Source organism: Haemaphysalis longicornis, unplaced genomic scaffold (genome assembly GCF_048455015.1).
Source record: "Haemaphysalis longicornis isolate Haplotype H1 unplaced genomic scaffold, Haemaphysalis longicornis Haplotype H1 scaffold_19, whole genome shotgun sequence".
Classification (NCBI taxonomy): Eukaryota; Metazoa; Arthropoda; class Arachnida; order Ixodida; family Ixodidae; genus Haemaphysalis; species Haemaphysalis longicornis.
This window is the reverse complement of record NW_027526288.1, coordinates 7545978-7572797: the sequence shown is the minus strand read 5'-3', so window position 1 is coordinate 7572797 and position 26820 is coordinate 7545978. Positions and strand designations below refer to the sequence as shown.

The 26820-nt window shown below is 54.0% G+C and overlaps 1 protein-coding gene and 1 long non-coding RNA gene across 3 annotated transcripts in view; one reads left to right on the top strand and one right to left on the bottom strand.

The window, feature by feature from the left end:
• The window catches only part of LOC144166794 (uncharacterized), a 66691-nt gene that overhangs the window by 6129 nt on the left and 33742 nt on the right, over positions 1-26820 (bottom strand). The window contains exons 12-15 of one of the 2 annotated variants that reach the window (XM_077696283.1): positions 23916-24093; positions 23461-23576; positions 20606-20773; positions 1118-1210 (exon numbers count right to left, since the gene is read on the bottom strand). In XM_077696283.1, the coding sequence (XP_077552409.1) occupies positions 1118-1210; positions 20606-20773; positions 23461-23576; positions 23916-24093 (555 nt within the window). Of the gene's footprint in view, positions 1-1117; positions 1211-3042; positions 3687-20605; positions 20774-23460; positions 23577-23915; positions 24094-26820 lie in introns of those variants that run through there. The other variant, XM_077696284.1, reaches the window with a different exon arrangement.
• Positions 9381-10926, top strand: LOC144166758 (uncharacterized). The gene is made up of 3 exons (XR_013321760.1): positions 9381-9772; positions 9854-9995; positions 10247-10926. It is a non-coding gene; the product is annotated as an uncharacterized LOC144166758 (long non-coding RNA).

Here is a 26820-nt window from a genome sequence, read left to right as displayed (position 1 = left end):
ACAGGTCCCCAAAGTTGCCACACCAAGCAATGTGGAAAGTAGCCCGGCCCGATCGCGTTCTAAATATTTTTTAAGTGCGAATGCACTTCTTAAGCGAGCCTGAAGCGTCCGCCGCCGTCCGCATAGCAACAGCTGCGGGTGCGCACGCTCCTCGTCTTCCTTGGCAACGGGGGGAGATGGGCGCGCGCTGCCTGGCCGCTGACATGGCACATACCCACGTGGGGGATTGGCCAGGAATATCCTCGTCTTCCTTGGCAACGGGGGGAGATGGGCGCGCGCTGCCTGGCCGCTGACATGGCACGTACCCACGTGGGGGATTGGCCAGGAATCGGGCGTGAGAAGGGCTAATGCACCTGCTTAAAGGAGTACTGACACGAAATTTCAAAGCTGAGATCCGCTCTAGCAATCAAGTACAACGACAACACAAATAGGTGTCTGTGAATAAATGCATCTTTCTTTCTTTGTAGTTGTGTGTGTGTGTGTTTCTTAAAACTGTCAGTAAACTTATATTTTCTTCTTTGTTTTGTTCAAATAAAGAAAGACAAACAAGTACTAACAAAAAAGAAGCTCTCATCCACAGTGCGTGCGCCACCCTGATACGGATTTTTTGCGGACTTGTCTCGGCTTGGGATGTCTACTGATGTCACCAAAGCTGGTGGTTTTATTTTTATTAAAAATATTCCTTTGTTACGTTTTTTTATGAAATATTATGTGTGAAAACATTCTACATGCACTTGAAATATAATTGAGGTTTTGCGAGTCCGCTAATTATCACCGCTATCACAATCAAATGACATTTGTTTCGCCCTGTAGACCAATGTCGTTAACAGCTAATGTCATTCAGTTTGAATGACATTAGATTTGCCGTGTGACAGGGGTATTAGGTCAGCAACTGCCAATTGCTCAAACAAGATTCCATGACGCCATACAGATGTCACCGGAGGGTGGCTGGAGAGTCGCCACTGCTTCCTCTGTTTTTTTGTAATATCTCCACTGTTTGTTTCAAGTTTGCGATACGACTGGCATCACTGTGACTGGGACAAAGCAGTCGTTTTAATGAACTAAACTAAACTCATGGTCCCCCTTAACTATTACAGCCCTCCTGAAGAAAACTCACCTGGACTATGAACTGCTGGAGAGGGTCGGCATCCAGCTTGTACGTGTAGCTGCCCAGCAGCTTTCCGGGCGAGTCATTCTCGGACTCCAGGCCCTGGCAACGGAATGCCCGGTTGTCAATCTCATTCACACTTCCCATTTACTTGATTGCACTTTGACCTTCTGCCATCCTTTTTTCTTCCCCATACACGGATGTGCTGGCTTTGAGCACCTTTTGCCATTGTTTACCGGCCCAGAACAAATCCTGTCACCATAGCTAACAACTTCCAAGCGGGCGAACCTTGTCCCTGTAAGCGTCCAGTGGCAAATTCTGGGTGCTGCTATACCCATTTGCAGTAAACTTTCATTAACTCTTTCGCTACCGCGCCTATCAAAATCGATCAATTTGATCGATACTTTTGGGAGCGCCTTTTCATAGCGTTCCAGGCGTTTCTCGAACAAGTAAAGCTGTTCGGAGTTAGATCAGAAAATGGCCTTTCAAAATCAGTTTTGTTTTCATTTTTGCAACGGAAACGTGATTTTTGACACGCTTTTGAATCACCTGGTTGTGGAAAAGGGGCGTGGTCATCGCGCCTCAAGGCTACCAACGAAGAATGCGTGCAACTCGTAATTACTCTGCACCAGCACTTGTTTTTTGCTATCAGGGCGTGAATGGGGAACTAGCAAACGATTTTCAATCGTCAGGTTCACGCTCTGACAGTAATAATCCCAGAAATCGGCTGAAAATGTCAAGCAGTGCTGGTTGCAAAGCTACTTTATGATTTTAGGCAGTTTTATTGCCTTTGCGCAAGTTGTCCTATGCACTCTGGTAGTTCTACTTACCCCAGGACCATTCCCAAACAGTTTACAACAGTTTCGGTTTCGTTTCTGCATCGCGAAATTCATATTTAGCGCAACTACGCAGTTACCCAACTTCAAGGCTAACTGCCATGGCGCCTGAAGCGTCCGCGACTGATCCTCGAACAAAGCACGCCACTCCTCATTTCCCCCCACCCTAACCCGATTTCTGCGATAAGAACTTCAGATGCAAGTCAAAAGGTCACACCCAGTCGCCAGATATCTGTTCCGCCGAGGACAGCGCTTCAAACCGGCCTTACACTGCCAGCTGTTCGCCTTCCAGTTTCGTTTTCATGCGAGGGTATATCCGGGTGTCTAATGTTGCTGCTTAGTTGAACTGTCTATTCGGACGAAGTCTCTGATAAGTTTTTGTACTGTTTCATTTGAAAAATGTTAGGTGGCGCTGCAATAGAGGAGGCTCGTTGTGCTGATCTTTTTTAGCGCGCGAGTGCTACTCGGCCAAAGATCGCAGGGGACGATTCTAGCTCATCGTACCTCATTTTTGCGAGCAAGGCTACAATTGCGAGTAAGAAGATGATAATAAAGCTCAGCTTTATGTTTTGAGAGATAACTGACCGTGAACGACAACAAACATCAGCCACGGCATTCCGTTTTCAACTTCATGCATGTTTTTTTCTGCATCGCGTGCTTGTCCCAAATATTGTGCTCGCTGTAAATGCAAAGTCAGCCATTGACAAGATGTTTTTACGTTATGTGGGGGCCAATTGGTTCCTCTGATAACGTCAAACCGCCAGATTTATTCCAAGGAACCACCCAAAATTGCACAGTTTGAATTAGAGGTTGGGCTTCACCGCATGACACGAGCACCGTGCGTGCTAACATTTTTTTTTTATATCTGAAAAACTGTTCCGCGCAAGTAGACATTTTTTTAGGGTGTGTTTTTGAAATGTTTCCCTGCAAAATGTATATTCTAATTTTTTTCTACTACCGGTGGTTTGATATACACAACTCCTTTTTTATCATTTTTTTGACAACTTGACAAAACTTTTGATTTTGATATTTTTTTTCACAACTATGATATATGAAAACCTTTAAAAAACTGGTGTTATTGGAAAGGCCGTTAAGTAATCTGCATTTTGTGCTCCTGGAATTAGTGCCTAAATAATTTTTTAGCAGAAAAAAAAATGTTTTCTTGGACCCCCCAAAATTGGTCAATTTTCTGCGGTAGCGAAAGAGTTAAAACGCACAAAAACCAATGGCTACCAACAGGGAGGTTTTTTTTAATCACTAATCTGGGAAAATACACGTGTCTCTCAACAACAAAAAGTTCACTGATGAATAGCAATGATGCGACTGTTCCAAACCATTGTGCAGAACTTTTCAACACAGCAAAACAGGCTTTTCAGAGCAGCAAGAAACATTGCAAGAAAAACGCATTTCTCCTATAAATCATGGTTTCTGAACGCCAAACTACTGAACTAATCATCCAACCGACTCGGTACTCAGCCTTCGGTAGTGGTTCAAGGGCATGCATAATGCGTCTCCAAGCATCGCAGCTTGCTGCCAGCTAAATGGGTGGGGACTTATTGCAGGAACACATATTCGGGTACAAGTTCAGTACAGCAATAATCCAGGTAGAGACGACGACTCCAGATGTCAACGTGCGCACATTTTGAGAGGAGGTTGCACTTAATGCGTGACATCGTCTGCAATTTTTTTTTTCTCGCCAACTTCGTTTGCTGTCGCTGCAGTAGTTTCGAAGCAGATAGAGCCTGAAAAAAAATCGAAGAAACGACTCGTGTCACGTTCGAAACGCTCGCAGTAATGCACTCTTTGTGCCATGCAGAGGAAGAACCGGCTGTAGTGACGAGGAACTGGAGCAACTTCCGTTGTCGTTCTTACGTTGTACCCGTGTATTGGAGTGCTTGAATGCAATGATGTAAAGAGCTTGATCCAAGCTCTTCGTAACTGATGCTGAAACTACGTAGGCCGATCAACCAACACACCAATAGATGGTATTCACTGAAAGGTTTAGCAGTCAATTTACTTGCTTGGCAACACTGGAAACAGCCACGGACATGGCCTAATTGCCACGGACATCGCACGGCTTGCGCCACTGCGCCTGTATGCCGCAGAAAATAACACCGGCGCAAGTCGTCTGCTGAACCTTTTCAACCCGATTCTCAACGGTGGTGTCAACAGAGATGTTTATTAATCACACTCACGCTGGAGTCGAGGCATTACTTTGAGTTCGGTGGGGGATAGTTTGGAACGTACAACACACGCCATGTGCTTAGCACGGGCAAATACCGGCTTCCCACGAAGCCCGCCGTAACCAGTGACAGCGCACTCACATGGTTGCCTGCACGCGTGCCTCGCCAGTGAATACAACCTATAGCTCAAACGGAAGCAGCGCGTTTCCAATCCCCTTCCCACCTTGTGGGGACCAGGGTTCTAACGGCGGCCTAGCTCGATCCTCGAGATCCGGCCGCAAGGCTAGCTCCACTGAACACCGCCGCGGATCACCAACTTGGCGTATCGGCAGCGAACAGCAAGGAACACAGGACACAGAATTCGCCCACTCCGACGTTTATTGCAATGCAATAAGGGAGACGTCGGGCGCGTCGTTCTACACCGCCGACCACCTTAGCCGGGCGGGAGAGACAGGCGCGAGGGCGGACAAAGGCAGGCCAAAAAGGAGCGAGTCGTACTTACGGCCGCTCCCGACGATGGTTCGTGTCCAAAGAGGCCCTCTCCTTGTCGCCCGTCGCGGACCAGGCCGCCGGAGCTTCCGGGCAAAACCTGTCACGTGAGGGGTTCGGCAGCGCCCCCCGCTCTCACGGGGATCCTCCCGGAGGGGAAAGCGCGCGACCGCGGAGAGAGAGGTACCACCCCTCTCGCCTCCGCGGCGGGCCGAGGGGATAGGAAAGATGGCGGAGCTCCGCAATTCCCACATCCCTCCCCCCTTTGACCAAAGCCGCTCGACCTCGAGGGCTCCGGCGAACGATGACCTCACCGTTCGTTTCGCTGCCTGGCACACCTCCTTGAGCAAGTCCAAGAAAGTCCGATCCCGAACATGCGCAACTGCGCCAACGTCCACCGCACTGCCACCACATAGTTCGCCACAATCACCACATAGTTCGCCACAGTCCGCCGGTTGACCTGATTTCGTCGGCCGACCCAAGGTCCGCAGGCCCGCCGGAGAAGTAGGCTGGGCCGGTTGAGCACAGGGCCCGGGCAGCCGGCTGCTCCCAGGCGGTCACTTCCCGCAGCGGTTCGCCCCGCGCCGACGGGGCGCTTGCCTGCCGCACCGCCGGCGGCTTCCGCTGCTTGCGGGTTCAGCAGTGACCACCTCTGATGCCCGGACCCGGGGTGGAGGCCGCGTTCGTAGTGCTGCCTCCCAGGTGGCCAGTTAGCCCAGCGCTGGGCGATGGCTTTCGCTCGGCGCACCTCGGGCGAGCGCCCCCACCACCATGGAGAAGGGGGCGCGATCAGCTGACCGCAAGAGCCGGCCCGCCGCGCAGCTCACTCGCTGTACGGGCTGCGGGGTCGTTTTGGCATACAGCTGGGCTCTCGTTCATCCCTGGGGTGGCGGCTGGCCCGGCTGGCTCGCTGCAGGCCTGGCGTGGTGTGGTGGCGTCGTGGTTGGAGGGTCGCTCGAACCCTGGGCGTGCGGGCTTGAACCCTCCGGAGACAGTGGCCCACCTGGTCAGCGACCTCGCCGATCGCGGATGTGGGGCGTTGCGTCGGGAACCTTCCCTCCGCACCTCCTCCCGTTAGCTCGCGACCTCGCGAACCCGAAGTGGGAGCGTCAGCAGTGGCTTCCTGCCGGCTGGCGCCCTCTGGAGTCACCCCGTGCAACGCATTGCCGGACCTCACGGCGTAGGCTGCGCGTTTCGTTGGCGCGCCTCGAGGAGCTTCCTCTGGCAACCCTTCCTGTGCGCAACTTTGCGCGCTGGAGGGCGGTGACCCGGTCAGCGATCTCGCCGGTTGCGGGTGTTGTAGCGGTGCGTCGGGAACCTTCCTTCCGCACCTCCCTCTAGCTCGCGACCTCGCGAGTCCGCAGTGGGAGCGTCGGCAGTTTCTCCTCTTGGAAAGTACTGCTTCAGCTCGCCCACGTGAATGGGGCCGCTTATTCGACCTGACCTCGGGTCTTTCAGCTTGTAATTCAGCCGCGAGATCTTCTCGGCGACTACGAACGGTCCTACCCACTTGGGTGCGAGACCGGCCGCGAACCCTGCGCTGGCATCGCTCAGCGCGTGGTTACGTTTCAAGACAGTGTCGCCCACTTGGTACGCCACGTCTCGATGAGCTCGGTCGTAGGCCGCCTTTTGGTCGACCCTGGCCTTACCGCGGCTGCGGTTCGCCTCCTTGATGGCTTCTGCCAAACGCTCGCGCAAGCGCTGCGCGTAAGCCGCATCTGCTGCTTTCGCGGGGACTGCGGTCGACCTCCTGGCCAGAACCGTGTCCGTCGGTGTGTTCAGCTCCCTGCCGAACATCAGGAATGCGGGCGTGAAGCCCGTGCACCGATTCACGCTTGTGCGCAGAGCGAAGGAGATCGAGCTCAAGTGCTCATCCCAGTCTTGTTGCCGCCGGGCATATGCCCCAAGCAGTGGCTTTATGTCTCGATTTCGGCGCTCCGTCACGTTAGACTGGGGGTGATAGCACGATGTTGTTTGCTGCCTGACACCCATGGCCGCGCACGCTTCACGAAACAACCTTGATGTGAAATACGTGGCGTTGTCGGTAATCAGCCGCTCCGGAAATCCGTAGCGACAAAACACCTCGGACAGCTTTTGCAGGACCTCCTGTGCTGTCGCTTTGCGCAGCGGATAGAGTTCAGCGATCCCACTGAAGTGGCATGTCACCACGAGTACAAACTTGTACCCTCTCTTGCTGCGCGGCAGCGGGCCCATCAGATCGCACGCCAGGACCTCCCATGGCTTTGTGCTCACGATAGGCTGAAGCAAGCCTGGCGCCTTACCGCCTCGCGGTTTGCGCTCTTGGCAGACGTGGCATGTGCGTACGTACCTACATACTTGTGCCTTCATGCCGGGCCAGGTAGCATACCGACAAAGCTTCCGCCATGTCTTTGGCGCGCTACCGTGGCCGTCTGCGTCGTGGTAGTGCTGCAATGCAGCACACCTCAGCTTGCTCGGGATAACGGCTTTAAAACACTCACTTGAGTCATTTTTGCCGGGCACGTATTTCAGCAGAGCTCCATCGGCGTCAAGCAGGTAACTTTCCAACTCGCTCGCAGCAATACCAGCTGCATTAGAGCCCGCGCCAGCCGCAATACCAGCAGCTTCCCGGCGCCCGTCATTCACCGGTGTTCGATTTGCCTGAGGGTCCGTCTCTTCATTAAGACTGGCGATCACCTCCCGACAAAACAAGTCCTCCTGCTGAGCCTCGACTAGCTCTTCCCGACTGAACGCAACCTCGAGCGGAACTCCTCCCCCGACGAGATGCACGTGCTCTGAGCTTCCGAAACTTGGGTCCTCCCGCGTTCCGCGCTCTCCCCGCGCCGAGAAGGGTCGCTGACCTACAGCGTCCTCCTCGGCCTCTCCGGCCGGTTGGGTGTCGTCCACCGGCGCCCGTGACAGCGCGTCCGCGACCACATTCGTGGCACCTTTGCGGTAGCGAACTTCGAATTCGAAGCGTTGCAATGTCAGGGCCCATCGCGCGAGCCTCCCGCTGGGCTCACGGAGGCGGGAAAGCCATGTGAGGGCCATGTGATCCGTCTCGATCGTGAATTTGACCCCCTCTACGTACATCTCGAACTTTCGAAGTGCGTAGATTATGGCCAGACACTCCTTCTCGGTGACCGAGTAGTTTCGCTCTGCCGGTGTCAGCGCACGGCTCGCAAAAGCCACGGGTCGCAGTTGTTCTCCATCCACCTGGAGGAGCACTGCCCCTACGCCGAGGTCACTCGCGTCTGTTTGGATCACGAATGGCCTGTTCAGATCCGGCAGTTTCAGCGATGCAGTGTCTGCGACAGCTTTCGCCAGTTGGCGTAGGCTGCTCTCCTGCTCCTCTCCCCACTCCCAAGGGGCGGATTTCCTCAACAACTTTGTCAAGGGTGCTTGCAGGCGCACGCAAGCGGGGATAAACTGGCGGTAGTAGCCGATCATCCCTAGGAAGCGCCGAACTCCGGCGACATCCTTCGGCGTGGGAAACTCCAAGATCGCCCGGAGTTTCTCGGGATCGGGGGACACCTGTCCGCGTTCGATCCGATAGCCGAGCAGGCTCACTTGAGCACTGCATATTTGCGCCTTGGCAGGATTGATGGTTATGCCCGCCGCCCTGAGTCGTCCCAGGACGTCTCTCAGGTGGCAGAGGTGCTCCTCGAAGGTGCGGGAGTAGACGACAATGTCGTCCAAATAGGCGAGGGCATGCTGCCACTTTGCCTCACCGAGCACCCGGTCGATCAGGCGTTGGAATGTGCTCGGACTTCCGCACAAACCGAAAGGCATACGTACGAACTCGTACAGCCCCCGATGGCAAGTGAACGCTGTCTTGCATTCATCGCCGGGACGCATCTCGACCTGAAGGTACCCCTTGCTGGCGTCCAAAATGGAGAAGTATTTTGCGCCACCGAGATTTGCGACGATTTCGTCAACGCTCGGGAAGGGGTACGCATCCTTTTTCGTGACCGCATTCAGCCGCCGATAGTCGACGCATAACCGCCAGCTACCGTCCTTCTTTCGAACGAGCACCACTGGAAACCCCCAAGGGCTCGTCGAGCGGCGGATAATGCCTGCTTTCAGCAGTTCCTCCAGCGCCTCGTCAGTTGCCTGCCTCTTGGCGGGGCTGACAGGCCGGGGATTGCATTTCCATGGTTGAGCATCGCCGGTGTCTATGCAGTGCTGCACCAACCTTGTGCAACCTGCTTGCTCAGTGAATATCTCGCCGAAGTCACCTAACAACGACAAGACGCGGTCACGCTGCGCTGCTGTCAGCTCGCTAGCACTTGCTAGGAGCGCGCTCAATTCCTCGCCCTGACCTCGGGGTGGAAGGCGCGCAGCGCAGAAGAAATCAGCCGCGGCAGCAGCAACGACCGAGCCCGGAGGTTGCTGAGCGCGCCGGCTACCGGCAGCGCCTGAAGCTTCTGCTTCCCGCGGCGCGAGAGACGTTTCGGCGGCGCGCCCAAGCAGTGACTTCTCTGCGGGCGGCGGCTCGAAAAACGGTTTTAGCGGCATAAACGGGCCCTCCCGATAGCCTCCGTTGCCGACGTCCACGGCGCGATAACGCTGCGCCGCTGTCAGCTCACTAGCACCTGCTAGGAGCGCGCCTAACTCCTCGCTCTGATTTCGGGCTGGAGAGCTGGCGGCGCAGGAGAAATCAACCGCGCCGGGAGCGGCAACACCCGAGCTCGGAGGGTGCCGCGCGCGCCGGCTATCGGCTGCGCCTGAAGCTTTTGCTTCCCTCGGCGCGCGGGACGTTTCGGCGGCGGCATGGAGGAAAGAAAAGCTTAGGAGAGGCCCTGACGTCACACCCAGCGCAGCCGGAAACGCCATTTCTGTAAGTCGAATGGCGGACCATTGGCCCTCCATGCCATTGGCGGACTCTTTTTGCCTCTCTCTCTCTCGGTGCACCTTCTCCGCCTCCTCCGTCCTGTATCGCCTCTCTTGTCGTCTGCATCTGCCAGCGCCGAGCCGGCGGAAATCAGCTGATAGGCAGGTAGAAGGCCGTTTTGCAGCGCGTGACCGTGAACCTAAACGCGCGGTTACACTGTTACACGTCTTCAGTGTGGCCGCAGCAGGTTTGCGAAGCGGCTCGCTCTAACAATGCCGCAATGCTCGGTGCCAGGCTGCAAGTCGCGATCGGTACCCAAGGAATTGGGCGTCACTTTCCACCGGTTAGTGCATCATTCCGCTGACAAGTATTGCTGTACATTGGTGTGCATTCATCCTTTGTTTGCAATCGCCGCCGTTTATAGGTGCCCAAGCGATGGAGAACGCCGCAAACAGTGGGCGAACGCCATGCGGCTACCGGACTGGAAAGTGCCCAAGTTTGCGTTGCAGTTTCACTGGCAATCCCAGAGATGACTAGTCAATTAAACGGCCGTTCTATATATATAGGTAAGCAGCACTTCATGCAGATTTCACGCTAAAAAATTGTGGAATGTTTTTACCGTTGTTCGCGTGCCTTCGATAGAATTTTTTGCGAAGGAGGAGGAGCAGGAGGAGGGGGCAAAACATTTTATTGAGTAAAAAAAAAATGAGAGGGTGGGTGGCGTCAATAAACTTTTTTTCGCCAAGTTTCAACTTGTCTCTGTGACAATAAATTCAAGGTGATATCAGTTGAAAACGTTCATACACTAACCTTGCAGTATGAAGCGTTGAAAATCGAAATCCAGAGCGAGACCACAAAAAGATCCAGATTCCAGATCCAGCACTCTTCCAGTCAACAGACGGACACCTACTAAGGTAATAGGACGATGGAATTATATCAACTGGGAATCTACCTTGTAACAGTTGCAAAAGCACTGCCGCGCATTGCCGGCCTAGCAAACTATATATTGCGGCGGCGATAACCAAAAAATTGAGTTGCGAATCGTTCGGTTGCAAGTCGCCTACGTACTGCACACGTGTATCACTTCCCGAAAATCTACCAGACGGGTGTCCGCGCGTACGACGGGACGGCGCGTTCACGATATCTGCACTTCAATAGGCGCGTCGTGATCGCGACCGGAGCAATAGCTTGACGCGGTACAAGGTGCACTTGCAAGTAGAAATTAAATGACATATTCCCATCGGCGCAGCTGTCGCAACTCGCAGCATCCTTTTCGAGTTCCGCAAGACCACAGCGCAGCAAAGCGAAGCAGCAATCTTCGCAATCGGACGACAAGGCAGGCGCTGCCTTTCCTCCATGACTGGCGAACGGCGGGCGGGCTGTTGCTAGGACGCCGTTGCTAACGCTACTTACAATGGCCGCCGAAAACACGTGACTTCCTCCACACTTTTGCCAATGCGCGGGGATAGCTGGGGGCCTCTCCTAAGCTTTTTTTTCCTCCATGGGCGGCGGCCTTACACAGCGACCTCGCTGCCAGCGGCGGTTCGGCGAACGGCTTTAGCGGCGTAAACGGGCCCTCCCGATAGCCTCCGTTGCCGATGTCCACGACCAGTCCAACCTTGGACATAAAGTCTCTCCCCAGAATGACTGGGACCGTCAGTCCGGGCAAGTGGACGAAACGCATTCGCCGTACACGCTGACTCCAACGCACGACGAGGCGTACGTCACCGCGTGACGTAACATCACCACACGCAAGCTGGAGCGGCAACTTCCGCGCGCGCAGCCGAATAGCTTTGCGCTCGAGATGGGAAACGACCTCGTCCCCTACGAGTGAAGTGCTTGCCCCGGTGTCCAGCAATGCCTTAAAACTCCGCCCCGCAATTGCGAGGTCGAGAAAGGGCGCAGGCGCGCTGGTCGGAACTCCGACTCTGAATGCGGCGGGCGCGGTGATGTTTTCCTCTCGGGCGCGTTGATCAGCCGCCGGCGACTTCACCGGCGGCCCGCTGCGTTTCCCTGTCCACCTGGGCAGATTCGCATCATGTGACCAACTTGGCCACACCTGAAACAGCGAACAGAATTCCGTGCTGCTTGCTGCGCCGCTCGAGGCTGCTCGTACGCTCCGCGGCCAGCTGGCCGCATCCGGTTCTCCGGGGGAGAGTTGTGAGCGGGTGCCAGCAACTGCGGCAGCGCCGATCCCGTGTAGGGAAGCCCACTTGGGCGTGCGTTCGCCGGCCGATCACCTGACCGGTTTGTTGTGTGCACAGCGCGCGGGGCTGCCAGGACCTCCGGCCGTATCGCCTCCGCGTTGCGCAACCCATACGAGTAGGGGTCCAGCGCTCGGTCCCCGAGACCGAGCGTTTCTCGCTGGCTGGGTATCAACGTAGAGCCGACCTCGACTCGTTCGCTGCCCGTAACGCCGCGCCAAGCACAGCTTGGTTCCAGTGTTTCCACCGGAGGCGGCGGTGGCCGATACGCGCGTGCAGCCGCAATTGCTGCTTGCACAACACGAGATTCGGCCGCCAGCTCGTTGAGATCTCTGCACCTGCAGTTCCTCAAGTACAAGGCAAAGGTGGGGTGGCATTGCCTGATGACCCGATCGACCCGCTCCGAGTTCGGGGCATGTGGGTCGGCGTACTCGTAAAGCTCCTGCATCGCACGGACATACTCGATCATCGATTCGTCCGGAGCTTGGGTGCGCATTTCCAACTCTCTACGCATCCGCGGGAGGTAGTCGACGGGCAGGAATTCCTCCCTGAACATCGTTCGGAAGTCATCCAACGTGCGCGCCGTGTGGCCTATCACTCGATACCACCGGGCGGCATGGTCGACTAGGGCTGCGGGCAGAACTCTGTGCAGCACCTCGCTCTCGCTGATGCCGGACGCCTGCTCGTAACGGCTCAGAGCCAGCAGGAAAGCGTTCGCGCTCACTTGATCGCTATAACCGCTATACGTCGGCATCGGTAGCTGCACCCTGGGAGCGGGTGAGCGCGCCGCCTGCAGCACTTGCTGCATGGCGCCTGCGAGAGCGTTCGCGATGGACGCTGCATCCACAGTCATTCCTTCGCTTACGGGCGCCTGCGTGCTCACTTGCACGAGAGGCGCGCCGCATGGGGCTTCAGCATTTGCGTAGGCCCGGCGCATGGTGGTTGAAAGCGCGGCGTCACCTGACGTAGAGCGCTCGTGGAATTCGGAACTTCCCGAAATTCTCGTTGCCGCGCGAGCCGCAGCATCTGCGTAGGCCCGGCGCATGGGGGTTGAAAGCGCGGCGTCACCTGACGTAGAGCGCTCGGGGAATTCGGAACTTTCCGAAATTTTCGTTGCCGCGCGAGCCGCAGCACCTGCGTAGGCCCGGCGCATGGGGTTTGAAAGCGCGGCGTCACCTGACGTAGAGCGCTCGTGGAATTCGGAACTTTCCGAAATTTTCGTTGGTGCGCAAGCCGCAGCATCTGCGTAGGCCGGGCGCGTGGTGGTTGAAAGCGCGGCGTCACCTGACGTATAGCGCTCGCGGAATTCGGAACCTTCCGAAATTCTCGTTGCCGCGCGAGCCGCAGCATCTGCGTAGGCCCGGCGCATGGTGGTTGAAAGCGCAGCGTCACCTGACGTATAGCGCTCGCGGAATTCAGAACTTTCCGAAATTTCCGTTGGTGCGCAAGCCGCACTCGCGGTTGCGTAGGGGCCGTGGAGAAGGGGGACCCGAGCCGCTCCTGCGGCTGCGGTGGGCGCTGTTGATGCAGAGCATCGCGGGACCTCCCGGGCATGATCACAAAGGTCGGCCAACAGCATCAAATCCACCAACTCATAATCCTGTGCCATGTTCCTCGGAGCTAGCGAACCTCGAATTCACTTGAAAACGAGCCCCACGTTCGGGCGCCAAAAATGTGGGGACCAGGGTTCTAACGGCGGCCTAGCTCGATCCTCGAGATCCGGCCGCAAGGCTAGCTCCACTGAACACCGCCGCGGATCACCAACTTGGCGTATCGGCAGCGAACAGCAAGGAACACAGGACACAGAATTCGCCCACTCCGACGTTTATTGCAATGCAATAAAGGAGACGTCGGGCGCGTCGTTCTACACCGCCGACCACCTTAGCCGGGCGGGAGAGACAGGCGCGAGGGCGGACAAAGGCAGGCCAAAAAGGAGCGAGTCGTACTTACGGCCGCTCCCGACGATGGTTCGTGTCCAAAGAGGCCCTCTCCTTGTCGCCCGTCGCGGACCAGGCCGCCGGAGCTTCCGGGCAAAACCTGTCACGTGAGGGGTTCGGCAGCGCCCCCCGCTCTCACGGGGATCCTCCCGGAGGGGAAAGCGCGCGACCGCGGAGAGAGAGGTACCACCCCTCTCGCCTCCGCGGCGGGCCGAGGGGATAGGAAAGATGGCGGAGCTCCGCAATTCCCACAACCTTGAACTTCAATAGTCAATTTTCTGTGAAAAGCAACTTGCAGAATGGAAGCCATGAATTATCCAAAATAAGCCTCTTGACGGCAGACAACAAGTTCAGAAAAATAACTTGCGAGTCTCTATATTTTTCTTTGTATTCATCCTTATCCAGCATTTTACTCAGAAGCAGTCTGGTGCTAGGTGACCAAAATCATGCAGACCTATTGGGTTGCGTTGACAAAGAACCTCTCTGTAGCTCCCAATCTAATGTAGAAATCCTGGAAAAAATTACTGAAATTTGTCGCTGACACTTATTGTGCCGAGTTTCATCTGCTTGTCATCATTAGTTAGTTTGTCAGGGTTTATTCACACACAACCACCGCTCCACGACCTCGACTACTCCACGACTTCCCCCGAGTCCAGAGTTCCCCCGCGCACACACACACCGCACCGCGCCCAGAGGGCGCCACCTACACCACCATCCCTCGTGGATGGATGTCCTCACAGCCTGCCCCCCCCTTGAACTGTGAAGCAGCCGCTGACCACGGGGGGTGGTACTTGAGTAGCTGGTCCACGTGAGCAGTGCCACAGGCTCTGCCTGTGCTTGGGTGGACCAGCTTGAACGTGTTCGTGCCGAGACGCTGGTGGATCCGAAACGGTCCTGTACGCCTCGGCGCGAGCTTTGACGAGACTCCCCTGGCAGCATCGCTGAGGATGTGGACGTCGCGCAGCACGAGGTCGCCTTCTTTCAAGGTAGTGGCCCGGCGCCGTTGGTTGTAATACCGTTGCTGGGTGTCCCAGGCGCGTTGTTGATGCTGTTGTGCAGCAGCCAAAACCTGTGCCAAGTGGCTCTGGAGTTCTGCGGCGAAGGTATGAGGGGCTGATGCGGCCGGCTCGACATCATGCTTCTCTTCCGCTGGCTGCCACAGGGTCTTCAGCTCCCTCCCATAGCACAGGAGAGCCGGTGTGTAGCCAGTGGCCGCGCTCACAGCAGTGCGCATGGCAAAGGCAATTTCAGGGATGTGGAGGTCCCAGCTCTTGTGATCCTTGCAGTACGCACGTAGCGACTGCTTAATCGTGCCATTGTGCCGCTCTACCATTTGCCCCGCTGGCCTGTACGGGACAGTGTGGCGTTCTGCAATGCCCCACTGCCTAAGCAAGCTCTTCCACAGTCTGCTGACGAAGGGCTTCCCATTGTCGCTGGAAATAGCTGTGGGCACTCCATGCCTGCAAAAGACCTCGTGCATTCTGCTGGCTATCTGCTGGGTGGTTGCTGCTCTCAGTGGGAACAGCTCAACAAACTTCGTAAACTTGTCAATGATGACGAGTAGGTACTTGTTCCTGCGTGGACTGGTAGGCAGTGGACCAATCAGATCCACACTTAGCTCTTCCATTGGTGCTGCTGGCCACTGGCTGGCCATAAATCCCTGTGGCTTCTGGCGGATTGCCTTTGTCCTCTGGCAGACGTGACAAGAGCGGACATACTTGGACACATCACCACGCATGCCCAGCCACACATACTTGTCAGAGATGCGTCGCAGTGTCTTGAAGAACCCAGCGTGGGCACTTGTTGGATGGTCATGGCCCATTTGCAAGACCAAGGCGCGAAGGTGAGCAGGCAACCAGGCAACTGTACGGTCGCCACGGCTCTGCACTAGAAGTCCTGACGACTCAATGCGGGACGTGGATGCCAGATCCCCCACACGGTGGCTTTCGGCATTATCTTCCTGCAGGCATTCACCTTGGACAGTCCTTGCTATGTCCCGCAAAAGGGGGTCCTTTTGCTGTTCCTGTGCCAGTTTCTCCGCACTATTCACGACAGTCAGGTCTTCAATGGCAGTCACCACGCAGTTGTCGGCAAACTTGACTGAGCCTTCATCCGAGTGCAACTGAAGTGGGAACAGGGTCTCGGGCAGACCCTCAGCAACATCATTAGGGCTTGCTTCAACTGGTGCCCGGCTTAAAGCATCGGCTGGTATGTTAGCCTTTCCACGGCGGTGTTTGATTTTGCACTGGAACCCCTGAAGGCGCAGCACCCAGCGTCGCACCCGTGGAGATGCCTGCTCAGTGGAAAACATCCAGGCCAGTGATGAGTGGTCACAGTGGATTTCAAATGCTGTGAATTCCAAGTAGGGCCGGAATTTGTCCACAGCCCATACAACTGCCAAACATTCCCACTCTTGCACTGTGTAGTTAAACTCGGCATCTGACAACCCTCTGCTGATAAATGAAACTGGCCTGAGAATGCCATCCTGCTGCTGCAGTAGCACTGCTGCTATGCCAGCACTGCTGGCATCTGTCTCAACAACAAATGAGGCATTTAGGTTGGGCAAACAGAGGACTGCACCCGTTGCCAATGCTGTTCGGAGAGTTGTGAATGAATGCTGTTCACTGCTGGTCCACTGCCACTTTTGTTTCCGTTTCAGCAAGTTGGTCAATGGTTTGGCGAGGACCGAGAATTGTGGAATAAAGTTCCTGTAGTAGCCAGTGAGGCCCAGGAATGCCTGTAGCTGCTTGACGTTAGAAGGTTGTGGGTAGTCGGCGACTGCACGTACCTTTTCCGGGTCTGGTCGGCACTCGCCGGGGGAGATGACGTGCCCCAAAAACGTGAGGGACTGTCTGCAGAGTTGCACCTTGTCGGGGTTGATTGTGAGCCCTGCCTGCTTGATACGCTCCAGCACCTCACGGACATGCACCAAATGGTCCTCCAGCGTTGGAGAGTACACCAGCACATCGTCGAGGAAGGCCATGGCGCACTGGTGGTTGATGCCGTCGAGCACTCTGTCCATCAGGGCCTGGAATGTGGCAGGCCCTCCTGCCACACCAAACGGCATCCTTGTGAACTCGAAGGTACCCCTGTGGCATATGAACGCAGTCTTCTCGATGTCTTGTTCCCTTAGTGGGATCTGGAAGAACCCTTGGGAGAGGTCGAAACTTGTGAACCATCTGGCGTTACCCAGCTGGGCCAACAACCAATCGCTGCGTGGCATCGGGTACACTGGGACCTTGGTTCGGGAGTTCAGGGATCGGTAATCTATGGCCACGCGGTAGCCCCCCGACTTCTTGCCCACCAGGACCGGTGCACTTGTCCAGCGGCTGTTGCTGCGTCTGATCAGGCCTGCACCCAGCATTTCATCCAAGCAGGAGTCCATGATGCCTTTTTTCTTGGGGTTGACTGGGCGCAGCTTCGTGCGCACAGGGGCACTGTCACCTGTGTCAATGGAGTGCTCGACCAGGCTGGTGCAACCTGGAGACTTGGTAAATAGTGCCCCATACTCCTCTAGCAGAGCCTCAAATCTGCCTTGGCTGTCTGACTGCTGTTCCGAGTGCACCGCCGTGCTGCAGGTCATCACAGTGTCCGAAGGGTGCTCGAACAGCCATTCGAGGCAGTAGGCACCCTCCAATGGTTCAGGGGTGGCCCTTTTGTCAGCCTTCGCAAACGGCACTACCAGCTGTGGCTCCATGCCCACGGTCCACCCTCCGAGGCCAATGTGCAAGGATATGCCCGTGGCCGTCAAGAAGTCCCGGCCCAGCACAACATCCTGGCACAAATCAGGCAGGCACAAAAATCTCTGTACGCGACAGCCGCCGTCCCACTCCATTTGGCACCTGATGGAAGTGGTGCTTTGGGACCAACCTGATGCCAGGCGAAGTGTCCGCATTTCTCGCTTCCCTTTGGCTCCAGCTGAGCACGCTACGCTGATAGCCGGAGGTCCCAGAAGGCTCACACTGGATCCTGTGTCGAGCAGCGCGCGGAACGTCCCGTTCCCAATTCGCACCTCCAGGATTGGCTCCTTCTTTCCGGCCGTAGATGCAACTTGCATTGCGGCGCCGTAGACACTCACCGGGCCTGTGCCTACTGGCGCCAGTTTCCCGGGCACTGTGCCTGGAAGTGCCCTGGCTGGCGGCACAGGAAGCAAACGCCACGGTCCTGTGGGCGTCCCGTCGCACAGTTGCGTGCGATGTGGCCGACGCCACCGCATCGCCGGCAAACAATTTGCTGTCGTCCCGCTGCTGGTTGCTGTGGCAGTGCGCCGCTGGGCGGAATGGCGGGCCACCTGTCGCGGTGGTACGAAGGCTGCACGGCAGCGGGGTGGAGCGGCCACGCACACGCGGGCGCCCCTGCTCCCACGAAGGAGACGGCGTGCTGGCTCATTGTAGCGACGTTGGAGACGCCAGGGGCCGTATAGGCCAGGTCGCGCGCGACCTGGTTGGTCTTGGGCGGCGGGGGCCGATACTGCTGCCGGCGCCGCGCACGTTCCATCAGGCCGTCAGCCGCGGCCGCTAGCTCCTTCAAGTCCTTGAAGGTCGACCCAGCTGCCAAATCTTGTAGGTCGGGGTGCATTTGGCGCAGCACTCGGTCGACTTTCTCCGAGTCCGGCACGTTTTCGCCGATCCTTTCATAATAGGCGGCGACGACGTAAATAAACTCCCGCAGGTTTTCTTGCGGGTGCTGCGTCCGTTCGTCCAGCTCCTGCTTCAGCCGAAGCTTCTCGTCGATGGACGCGAACTCTTTCTTGAAAGCTTCGGCGAAGCCGTCCCAGCTTTCAAAGGGTCCCGCGAAGCGGTACCAAAGCTTTGCGCTCCCCTCCAAGGCCGTCGCGATCACCCGCCGGACGCGGTCTCCCGTCGGTATGTCCGCAGCCACGCAGAAGTTTTCGACCTTGTCCAGGAACTCCTGCGGTGACTGCAGATCACGGAATCCTTCGAACTTGGGCATCGCTGCGGGTGCTGTCACGGTCGCTGGCCGCGCTTCGGCGATACCGGCGCGAACAAAGGGTGCCGCCATGTTTACGCTTGCCGTCGAGGCGGCCGGCACAGCGGCGGCCATTATCGCGTCGCGCACTTGCGCGGCGACGCGCTCCCTTTCCATAGGGGATCCGTTTGTCTGTTGCAAAAGCAACTGCACAAATTGGTCCGTTATAGGCTCCATCCCGGACGGGCCCCCACTTGTCAGGGTTTATTCACACACAACCACCGCTCCACGACCTCGACTACTCCACGACTTCCCCCGAGTCCCGAGTTCCCCCGCGCACACACACACCGCACCGCGCCCAGAGGGCGCCACCTACACCACCATCCCTCGTGGATGGATGTCCTCACAAGTTCACAGTGAAAGTGCAAACGTAGAGAATTCTTGTCTTCTGTCGATACATGGCTGTCCATGAAATAAGCATGATTACAGAAAATGGCTGCAACTCTTTTATTAAAACTATCCCAAAGCAAATTACACGAGAAGTAAATTAGAATTAATGGTGAACAATTATTAGCGTCTTTATTTGATTGACATAGCAGGTCACCCAACGTAACTCAATATAGTTATCTACTAATACAGCCTTACTGGTCTCCCATCTTGACAGTAGCACAAGGGCTTTAAACTTTTTTTATTATAGCATACAGTAAGACTCTGATGAACAGTCTCCCGATTTTATGACGACCTGCTTCTTACGATGGATCTCCGCGACACCGGCAAACTCCCTTTAGAAACAATGTATTAAAAACAATTATATACAATACTCGCTTGCACGCGATCTGCTTCACATGACGGACCCTGGCGGGAATAAACCGGCATTTTTACCACCTTTTAACGCCACTTTGCTGCATTGTCCTGACCTTTCTTTATTCTTAACCGCTTGCTTGCATAACAGACACAAGCAAGCAGGCGGGCAATGGCAAACAGGACTTAATCTTCGATGGCCCCAAGCGGCAGCAGAATGCCAATGCACCAACCGCGAGGAGTCAAAGTTGAGCTGACGAACATGAAAACATCCACGCCGCAACCCCATGGCAATGACTGAACACTCGCTTTCCTTGGCGCCCCATCCAAGTTTCTTCCCATCATGACGCTCTCTCCCCCCATGTGCACTGTATTGCCCCATGGTCCTTTACTCTTGCCACCTCATCTTTGCTCATCAGTGTACACTGATAAGCAGTGTACACTGTCGCTCTGTTCCTTTCTTCCCCATCGTTTTTTCAATCATTGCCTGGTACTATGGTTTGTTTCGCTTGGCCTTGGCAGTTTCGCACCCTCGCCTCTGCCCCTTTCAATTTGCTCGGCTGCTTTGGCCTTCCCAGCTTATCATGCACGCAAGGCATGCACGCTGGCAATCTATGGTGCCAGCCGGCATGGGGGTCGTTGGCGCGCGGCACATGGCTGGCGGCCTAGCACAGATGCCGTAGAGGGGAGGAATGCAAAAAACAAGTTTTTTTTTTTTTTTTTTTACAAACTTGGGATTTTAGCTAGGGGTTTGCAATTACATGAGACCGTGCTAGGTATGGTAGTTCAAATATGTTCCCAGCCCACCTGTTGCATGAGGCCGTCTACTAGGCTGGCATTTACCCATACCCCAATCATACGACACCCCGGTCATACAACGCTTTTGCGCGGTCCCTTTAAAGTCATATTATCGGAGTGCCACCACTAATGATTCAGACAGACAACCTTCATAGTGTCTTCCCACCCGTACCCCCTGCAGTGGCTCAGTGGCTACCACATAGTGCTGCTGAACCCACGGACGCAGATTTGATCCCAGCCGCAGTGGCCGCTTGTCAGATGGAAGCAAAAAAAGGAAACGCCCACGTAAGATCCCCAGGTGGTCAAAATTATCCTTCAGCCCCCATCCCCTATTGTGAAATACCTCACAATGCCTCACCTTCATCATCATAAGCGTGCTCGATTGAAGACATCATCAGGAGGGGTCGTCGCCCCTTTCTCCACCTCCGCTACATTGTGCCTCGTAGCCGAGGTGTAACTTCGGTGCGTTAAACCCCCCAACCAATCAATTAATCACCAACCACGCACCCATATCTGGAATTCCCTGGGGGCACTGCTGATGCTCTCGCCGATGGCCACTGAGCGGGAGATGTGCTCCACCGTGAAGGCAGTCACCCGGACACGCTGGGAGAGCTTGACCACCAGCTGGCCCTGGGACCCCCGGAAGGGCCAGCACTGGCCAGGCTGCATTTCGGGCTGCACAGGGGAGGGGGGGAAAGCCCCTGTTCACTTGCACACTTAAGCATGCACATTCTGGGGCACGTCGACACTAAGAAGGGCCAACGTGTGGCAGGAGCACGAGACCTGGTATGTGTTAGTTCAAGATGGATATCTCCAATTATACCCTGCTTTCACGTAGAACTCCACTTTTTGCTGACACATTATTCACGCGGGTATGCTTGCTCAGGTGTCAAGCAAACGTCCACCCTGATTAGCCGGACAATTTTTAGCGAACACAGCACGCTTCATCCTCTGGTGTTCCCGAGTGCAAAGGAGCCATACTTACACGACCTAGGATGGCGCATAAGTTGATGCACAACTGCAAGCACTGCCAAGCAATCATTGGCTGCTATTCAAGTGCTAACTGCCGTGAAGCTAACTGGATGAGCGTCAAAGCTCCAAGATTCCTGACGATGACAACAATCAGGGGTGGAAGCAGGGTCTAGCTTTTTGGAGCAGGCACGAGAGCAGCATAAGTCTTATTTTGGAGCAGCTTTGGAGCAGCAAAAATCCCATTTTGGAGCAGGTTTGGAGCTATTTAGGGGCTATTTCGGAGCACTTCAGGAGCATACTGACGGCCTTAAATAATGCGGCTGAGCGCAATTTTAATAGCAACTAATCCAAAAACTGCATGAAAAATTGAATTGGCCAGAATTATTTAGAAGGAGCGCAATAAATCAAATAGGAGCTGGCACGTTAGAATCGGGTAAGTACAGTATGCTGCGATCTTAATCAGTTCAAAAGTTATGATTTTTTTAACCTTCCAAGACTCATCCGAAATAAAAACTGAAGGTTTCCGATTTCATAGCATCTTCCGTATCGTTATAAATGTCTCTTGTACATACTGTATATAAATGATGCTTCAACTTTTTGTCAGCTCGAGAACTTCATCGATCTGCTCTGCGCCGCATCGATAGTGGACGGAATAAGGCAACGTCGCTGCACCGGGGACTGCGCTTGGATGGCCAGTCGCAACAGTGGTGGCTGTGGCGAGAGGGCCCAGTCTTGACAGTGGTGACAGCGCTTGGATGCCTGAGTCGCAACAGTGGGGACAGCGCTGGGATGTCCAATACCCAACATCATGCCTATTGTATGTTATCAATGAATACAGATTCAAATTTTGGTGCTCACCGAGCACTTCTGGACAGCTATTGCCATCCAAAGGATAAAGAAAGAAGTATTTTATCAGTTTCACATTCGAGTTTCTTTTCTCCAAATGGGGGAGGAAGGGGGGGGATTTTTTAATGTCCTTCGCTGGCAGGATAACGAGCTCACATGGTTTCAGTTATGGCATCGACGCTGCTCGCCAATGCTTCATGCGAATGGCGAATTTCGAAGGGATCCGATGAATTTGAGCTGAAATCTGTGGATGATGCTAGCAGCACAGACACAGAAGATGACTTCGATTCATCAGACTTTAGTACGGCTGGCCAAAGTGCGTCAAAGTGCGCCGGTAGTACAGATGCCGAAAAAGCGTCAAAGTACCCCGAAACAGCAACACGTATCCGCCAGTGAGTTCGCTTTCCCCTCTGGCCGTTTTATCGCAGGCACGCGTTGATGTAAGCAGATCCAGCCTGCTCTAAAGGTCACAGCTTTTATCTTCAGGGTTTCGGCTTCATTCGGGCGAGACCAGTTGGTGCCGGCTGCACAAAGAGTCTGGTTCTCTTAGCGAAGACGGCCCAGAGTTGACCTTGGCATAGCACTCCGGGGTAGTGCGCGGTGGTTCGTCAGACCCGCCGATTTCGTTGGCAGCATCTGTAAGTTCCGGAGCTGTCATGGAGCTTGCACTTCGATCAGTTCGCTTTCGGGCTCGAGCTCACTGAACAGCTGCTGGGCTGTGATGACAACATCTTGCGGGCTCCACCGTCCCTCCTGTTCTGTCCCCTAAAACTGCACCTCAGGGTTCTTAGCACCAGCCCCAAATAATTGAAAAATACCCGAACTGCAAACTGTACTATGAAGAAAGGAAGGTTGAGCAGGATACAAATGTTCTCTGCAAAACATGTGCAGCCAACCTCTGTTTTACCGCGTCGAGACACTTCTTCGCGCGGTAGCACGAGGGGCACTACTGTTTATATTTGCGTATGTAAATAACTTTTGTACTTACACAGCTCATATTTGCAGTATTATTCGATAAGGGCCGTATGTTCAAAGTGTACATTTAAAAAAATCTTTGTGCACCCTGTGCAAAGTAACATTGCTGTTTTCATCAGTTTTTCTTTGTTACTTTTTTGTTTTGGTAATTTTGATAAAATTTGTAATAAATCTGTTGTTTGAAATTATTACTGTTGGAAAGCCCTATCCTTGCTCTATCATTTCATACCTTACACTTTAGCATCAATCATTTTCTGTGGCAAGAAAAAAAATATTTCTTGGACTACCCAAAAACCACATGTTTTTCCTCGGCCAGGAAGCGTCAAGCTCTTTACTAGTAACGTTATGATTTACTGGTAACGTTATGTAGGATTGCATTGTATTGGATTGTCAGGTAGCCGAGTGCAATTATGCCCAGACTTGGGAGGCTTGTTTCGGACGTACAGTTGTACAAAACCATTAAAATTCGGGAGTCACCCCAAAAATTCAGGAAACTTGGCAGGCCTACAGATCATTCTAGGCAAGCTACTGGAGTGAAAAGGTCGTGCACCGCCACCACTGCCACTCACCCGAATGGCCTCCCGGGCGGTGCGCGCGAAGGTCCACAGGGGCACGCCGTACCAGTAGTACTTGGGGGCACGGTCCACGTAGGTCTCCGTGCACCGCGTATTCACCACGGTCCCGCCTGCACACACACACGAACAGATTACCGCTGCTCACTCACCTCAGTCACAAGAGCTAAGAAAACTTAAATTCCCTCTGTCTAACGACGACGGTTGAAAAGTGAAGCCTCCTTGCGTGTAAAACTGAAATCGCGAAGTGCCAGAGTCTAAGCTTGAAATTGGAGTCAAAGTGTCAACAATCAAAGTGCAAACCACCTGAGAGGTGAAGCCCAAAAGTCAACGATCAAAGTGCAAACTACCTGCGAGTCAAGGTCCAAACTCAGACGACAGCAAACGAATACCTCACGAATACGAATACCTTAGTCGTGCATCACGTACACAGATGACCAGAGCAGGCTCACCGGCAGTCTCCAAGGCGTAGTCAGGCAGGCCCGTCTTGTCGGCGTCGTACTTGGCCAGCATCTCCTTGACGATCCGCGTCACCTCCTCCGTGCTGCTGCCGCCGCCCGCCTCTGCAACGCTGGTCGACACAGCCGTCGGAGGGGAGAGGCGCGCCTTCTCAACTGCCTCCTGCACAGCCTGCAAGCAGCAGAAGGTGCCCCAACGTCAGCACCACAGCAACCCAAAGTGCGACCGCAAGCATTAAAAAAGAGATAAGAGGGACAGGCTACAAAAGAAAAAATTGTGGTTGATTCCTCTGTCATAGAAATTGGTAAAACACGAAAGTGAAATGTGCAGCAAAGTCTGCAGCTGAGCACGACATTGCGGGTCAGTGGCTGTCTTGTGGGTGTGCTTGGCGAGCAACGTCCTGCTGGCAGGTCGCTTCGGCAAAGGTGTACTGGAGTCATTTCCGTGACGGATATGACGTCAGTGAAATCTTGGTGCATCCCGGCATAAAACACTTTCGTGCTAAAATATAAATATAAATACAGTAGAATCTCGATGATACGAATCTCGCGGGACCGCGAAAAATAATCGTATCATCCGAAATTCGTATGAACCAACACAGACCAAAAAATTGAGCGCTGAAAAAAGTTTCCGTTTATTTCTTTTCTTACTTTCGCGTGAACAAATCTATGATTTTTTCTGCTTTTTTTAAACCCCCACGTCACAAAGCAGCCCTTTCTGGAGCGCGTAACGCTTCGCCTAGCTTCGCACTTGTCTCCTCACTCCCGGTGTCCAAGCTCGCTACACGCCGCAACAGTCAAGCGTGAACCGCATGGTGCGTTTTCGCACGCGATTCGCACGCCTCGGCTTTCCGCGCGCTGTATTTTCAAGGCCGCATTGACGATTTCGTGCTCGCGGTATCTCCTACCTCGGTCAGAAAAAGACGCTGACGACTTGCGAAACGCTTGAGACAGCCCGCTGGCTCCGCCCGAGATGTTTAGGCTTAGCACTCTGGCAGATATTTTATGGGCGCTTTCCCTAGCGGCGCGGATGGTGTTTTATAGTACCGTTTTCGCACACGTTATCAGCTCCTTTACTGCACAAGAAACTTCGTGTCTGCCTTGAGCGGCATTTTAAAGAGCGGCTAGATGCAGTCGCTCAAGCGGCCGTGCCACTTCGCGGCCGAAGCCGCCGCCATGTTACCACCGCCGGCCGCGGCGCGCGCAGCGTGCGAGAGGTTTCGCGGCGCGCATGGGGCGTGCGGGGCGCGTTTTCGCGAGCAGAAAACAACAGCCCGGCCGTTTCTGGAGAAAAAAGAGTGACAAATGGGGAGAGAGAGCCGTCACTTGCTTGTTTGGCAGTCGGGCGCCTCGCCGGCTCGTTCGTATCATCCGCCGGGCCGCGCAGGTCCGTTTGTAACAGCCGAAATTTTTCCCATTGCAAACAATGCAATTTTGCCGGGACTTTTCAGAAATTCGTATCATCCCGAAATTCGTATCACCCAGAATCGTATCATCGAGATTCTACTGTATATATAATATAAAAACAAACAGCGCTTAGTATAACGTACTCTTTGGTTCTAAAGGTTGCTTCCCCGCTAGAAGACCCTGTGTGTAGGGGTGCACCCTTTACAGGCCACTTGCTTCGTTGTACTGGCGTCATTTCCATGACGGATATGACGTCACTCAAATGTTTGTGTACCCCGGAATAAAACACTTTCGTTTAAAAAAAAGGGGGAAGAAACAGAGGATTGATCGTGCTAATAACCTGAAAGCAGAAACGCCAAGCAGACATTTATGAAAAATTTCCATTACTGTCAGCGGAACTTTGCCTAACCCTTCCACATCTGTGCAATGGGCATAGGTTTTCAGCACAGTTTGAAGCTAAAGCAACTACGACGAAGTATTTCTATATGCAGTTAAATTAACTTATAGCAAAGGAGTTAATATCCTAAAAATATATTACAAGTGAGTTGATATATCGAATAAATTGGTACAGTTGAACCTTAATTTTACAAATTTTCTTAATTTAATTAGCACATATCAATTCCTCCCCCAGTTGCTCATAGGCTTGATGCTTTCTCAGTTTCACAAATTTCAACAGCAGGGGTGTTTAAGCTTTTAATTCCGCCATGGAGTGTTACCAGAAAACTCAGCCCAGCCAAGTGCACACGAGCGTCTGCGTCGTGAGGAGCACCCAGCGTCATCCAGGCTTGCGCGTAGGCTTGCTCCGTGTGAGGAGATCGCAAAAAAATACCAAGAAAAAGTACTGAGCGCTTGTGAGCGTGTGCCTTATGAGGAGCGCCCGACGTCGGCCAGCTCAATCTTCGAGAACATACTGCCCAGCGTTTGTGGCGTGATCTCTCCACAGACGCCGAGTTTTCCCCTACGAATGCCGTTCGCACTACAGACGCCAAGTTTGTGAAGCCAGTTGCTGCAGATTCTAGCGTGTGCTAATGCGATCTACCTTGGGAAAGATGTGAAAAGCTGCAGACGAAACGATCCGGGCCTGCCTTGTCATGGAGAAGATTCAGCTCCTCTGTTTCTCCAGCCTTGCACCACAAGCTGTGGCAATTTTTTTCTTTTTTCAATTTAACAAAGTCATCCACAAGTCTGACTTTGTTATATTGCCAACGTGCAACTCGTGTATCACAAACTTAAAACTTTTGCGAAGCATTGTGATGAAAGAAATTTCTATTTGCCATCCACAAACATTCAGTAATACTGAATAGCACAACACTATCTAATTTGACCACAGTTTCAGTATTTGAAAGTTTTGAAGTGAGTGGGACTAAAAATCGCAAAACTTTATTCAAACCGAATTTAAGCTAGCTTAAGATATCAGCATTGGATCTTTTTCGCACGCTAAAGACCATGGTCATCAAACATTAGCTAAACACACAAAGCACAAATGCCATGA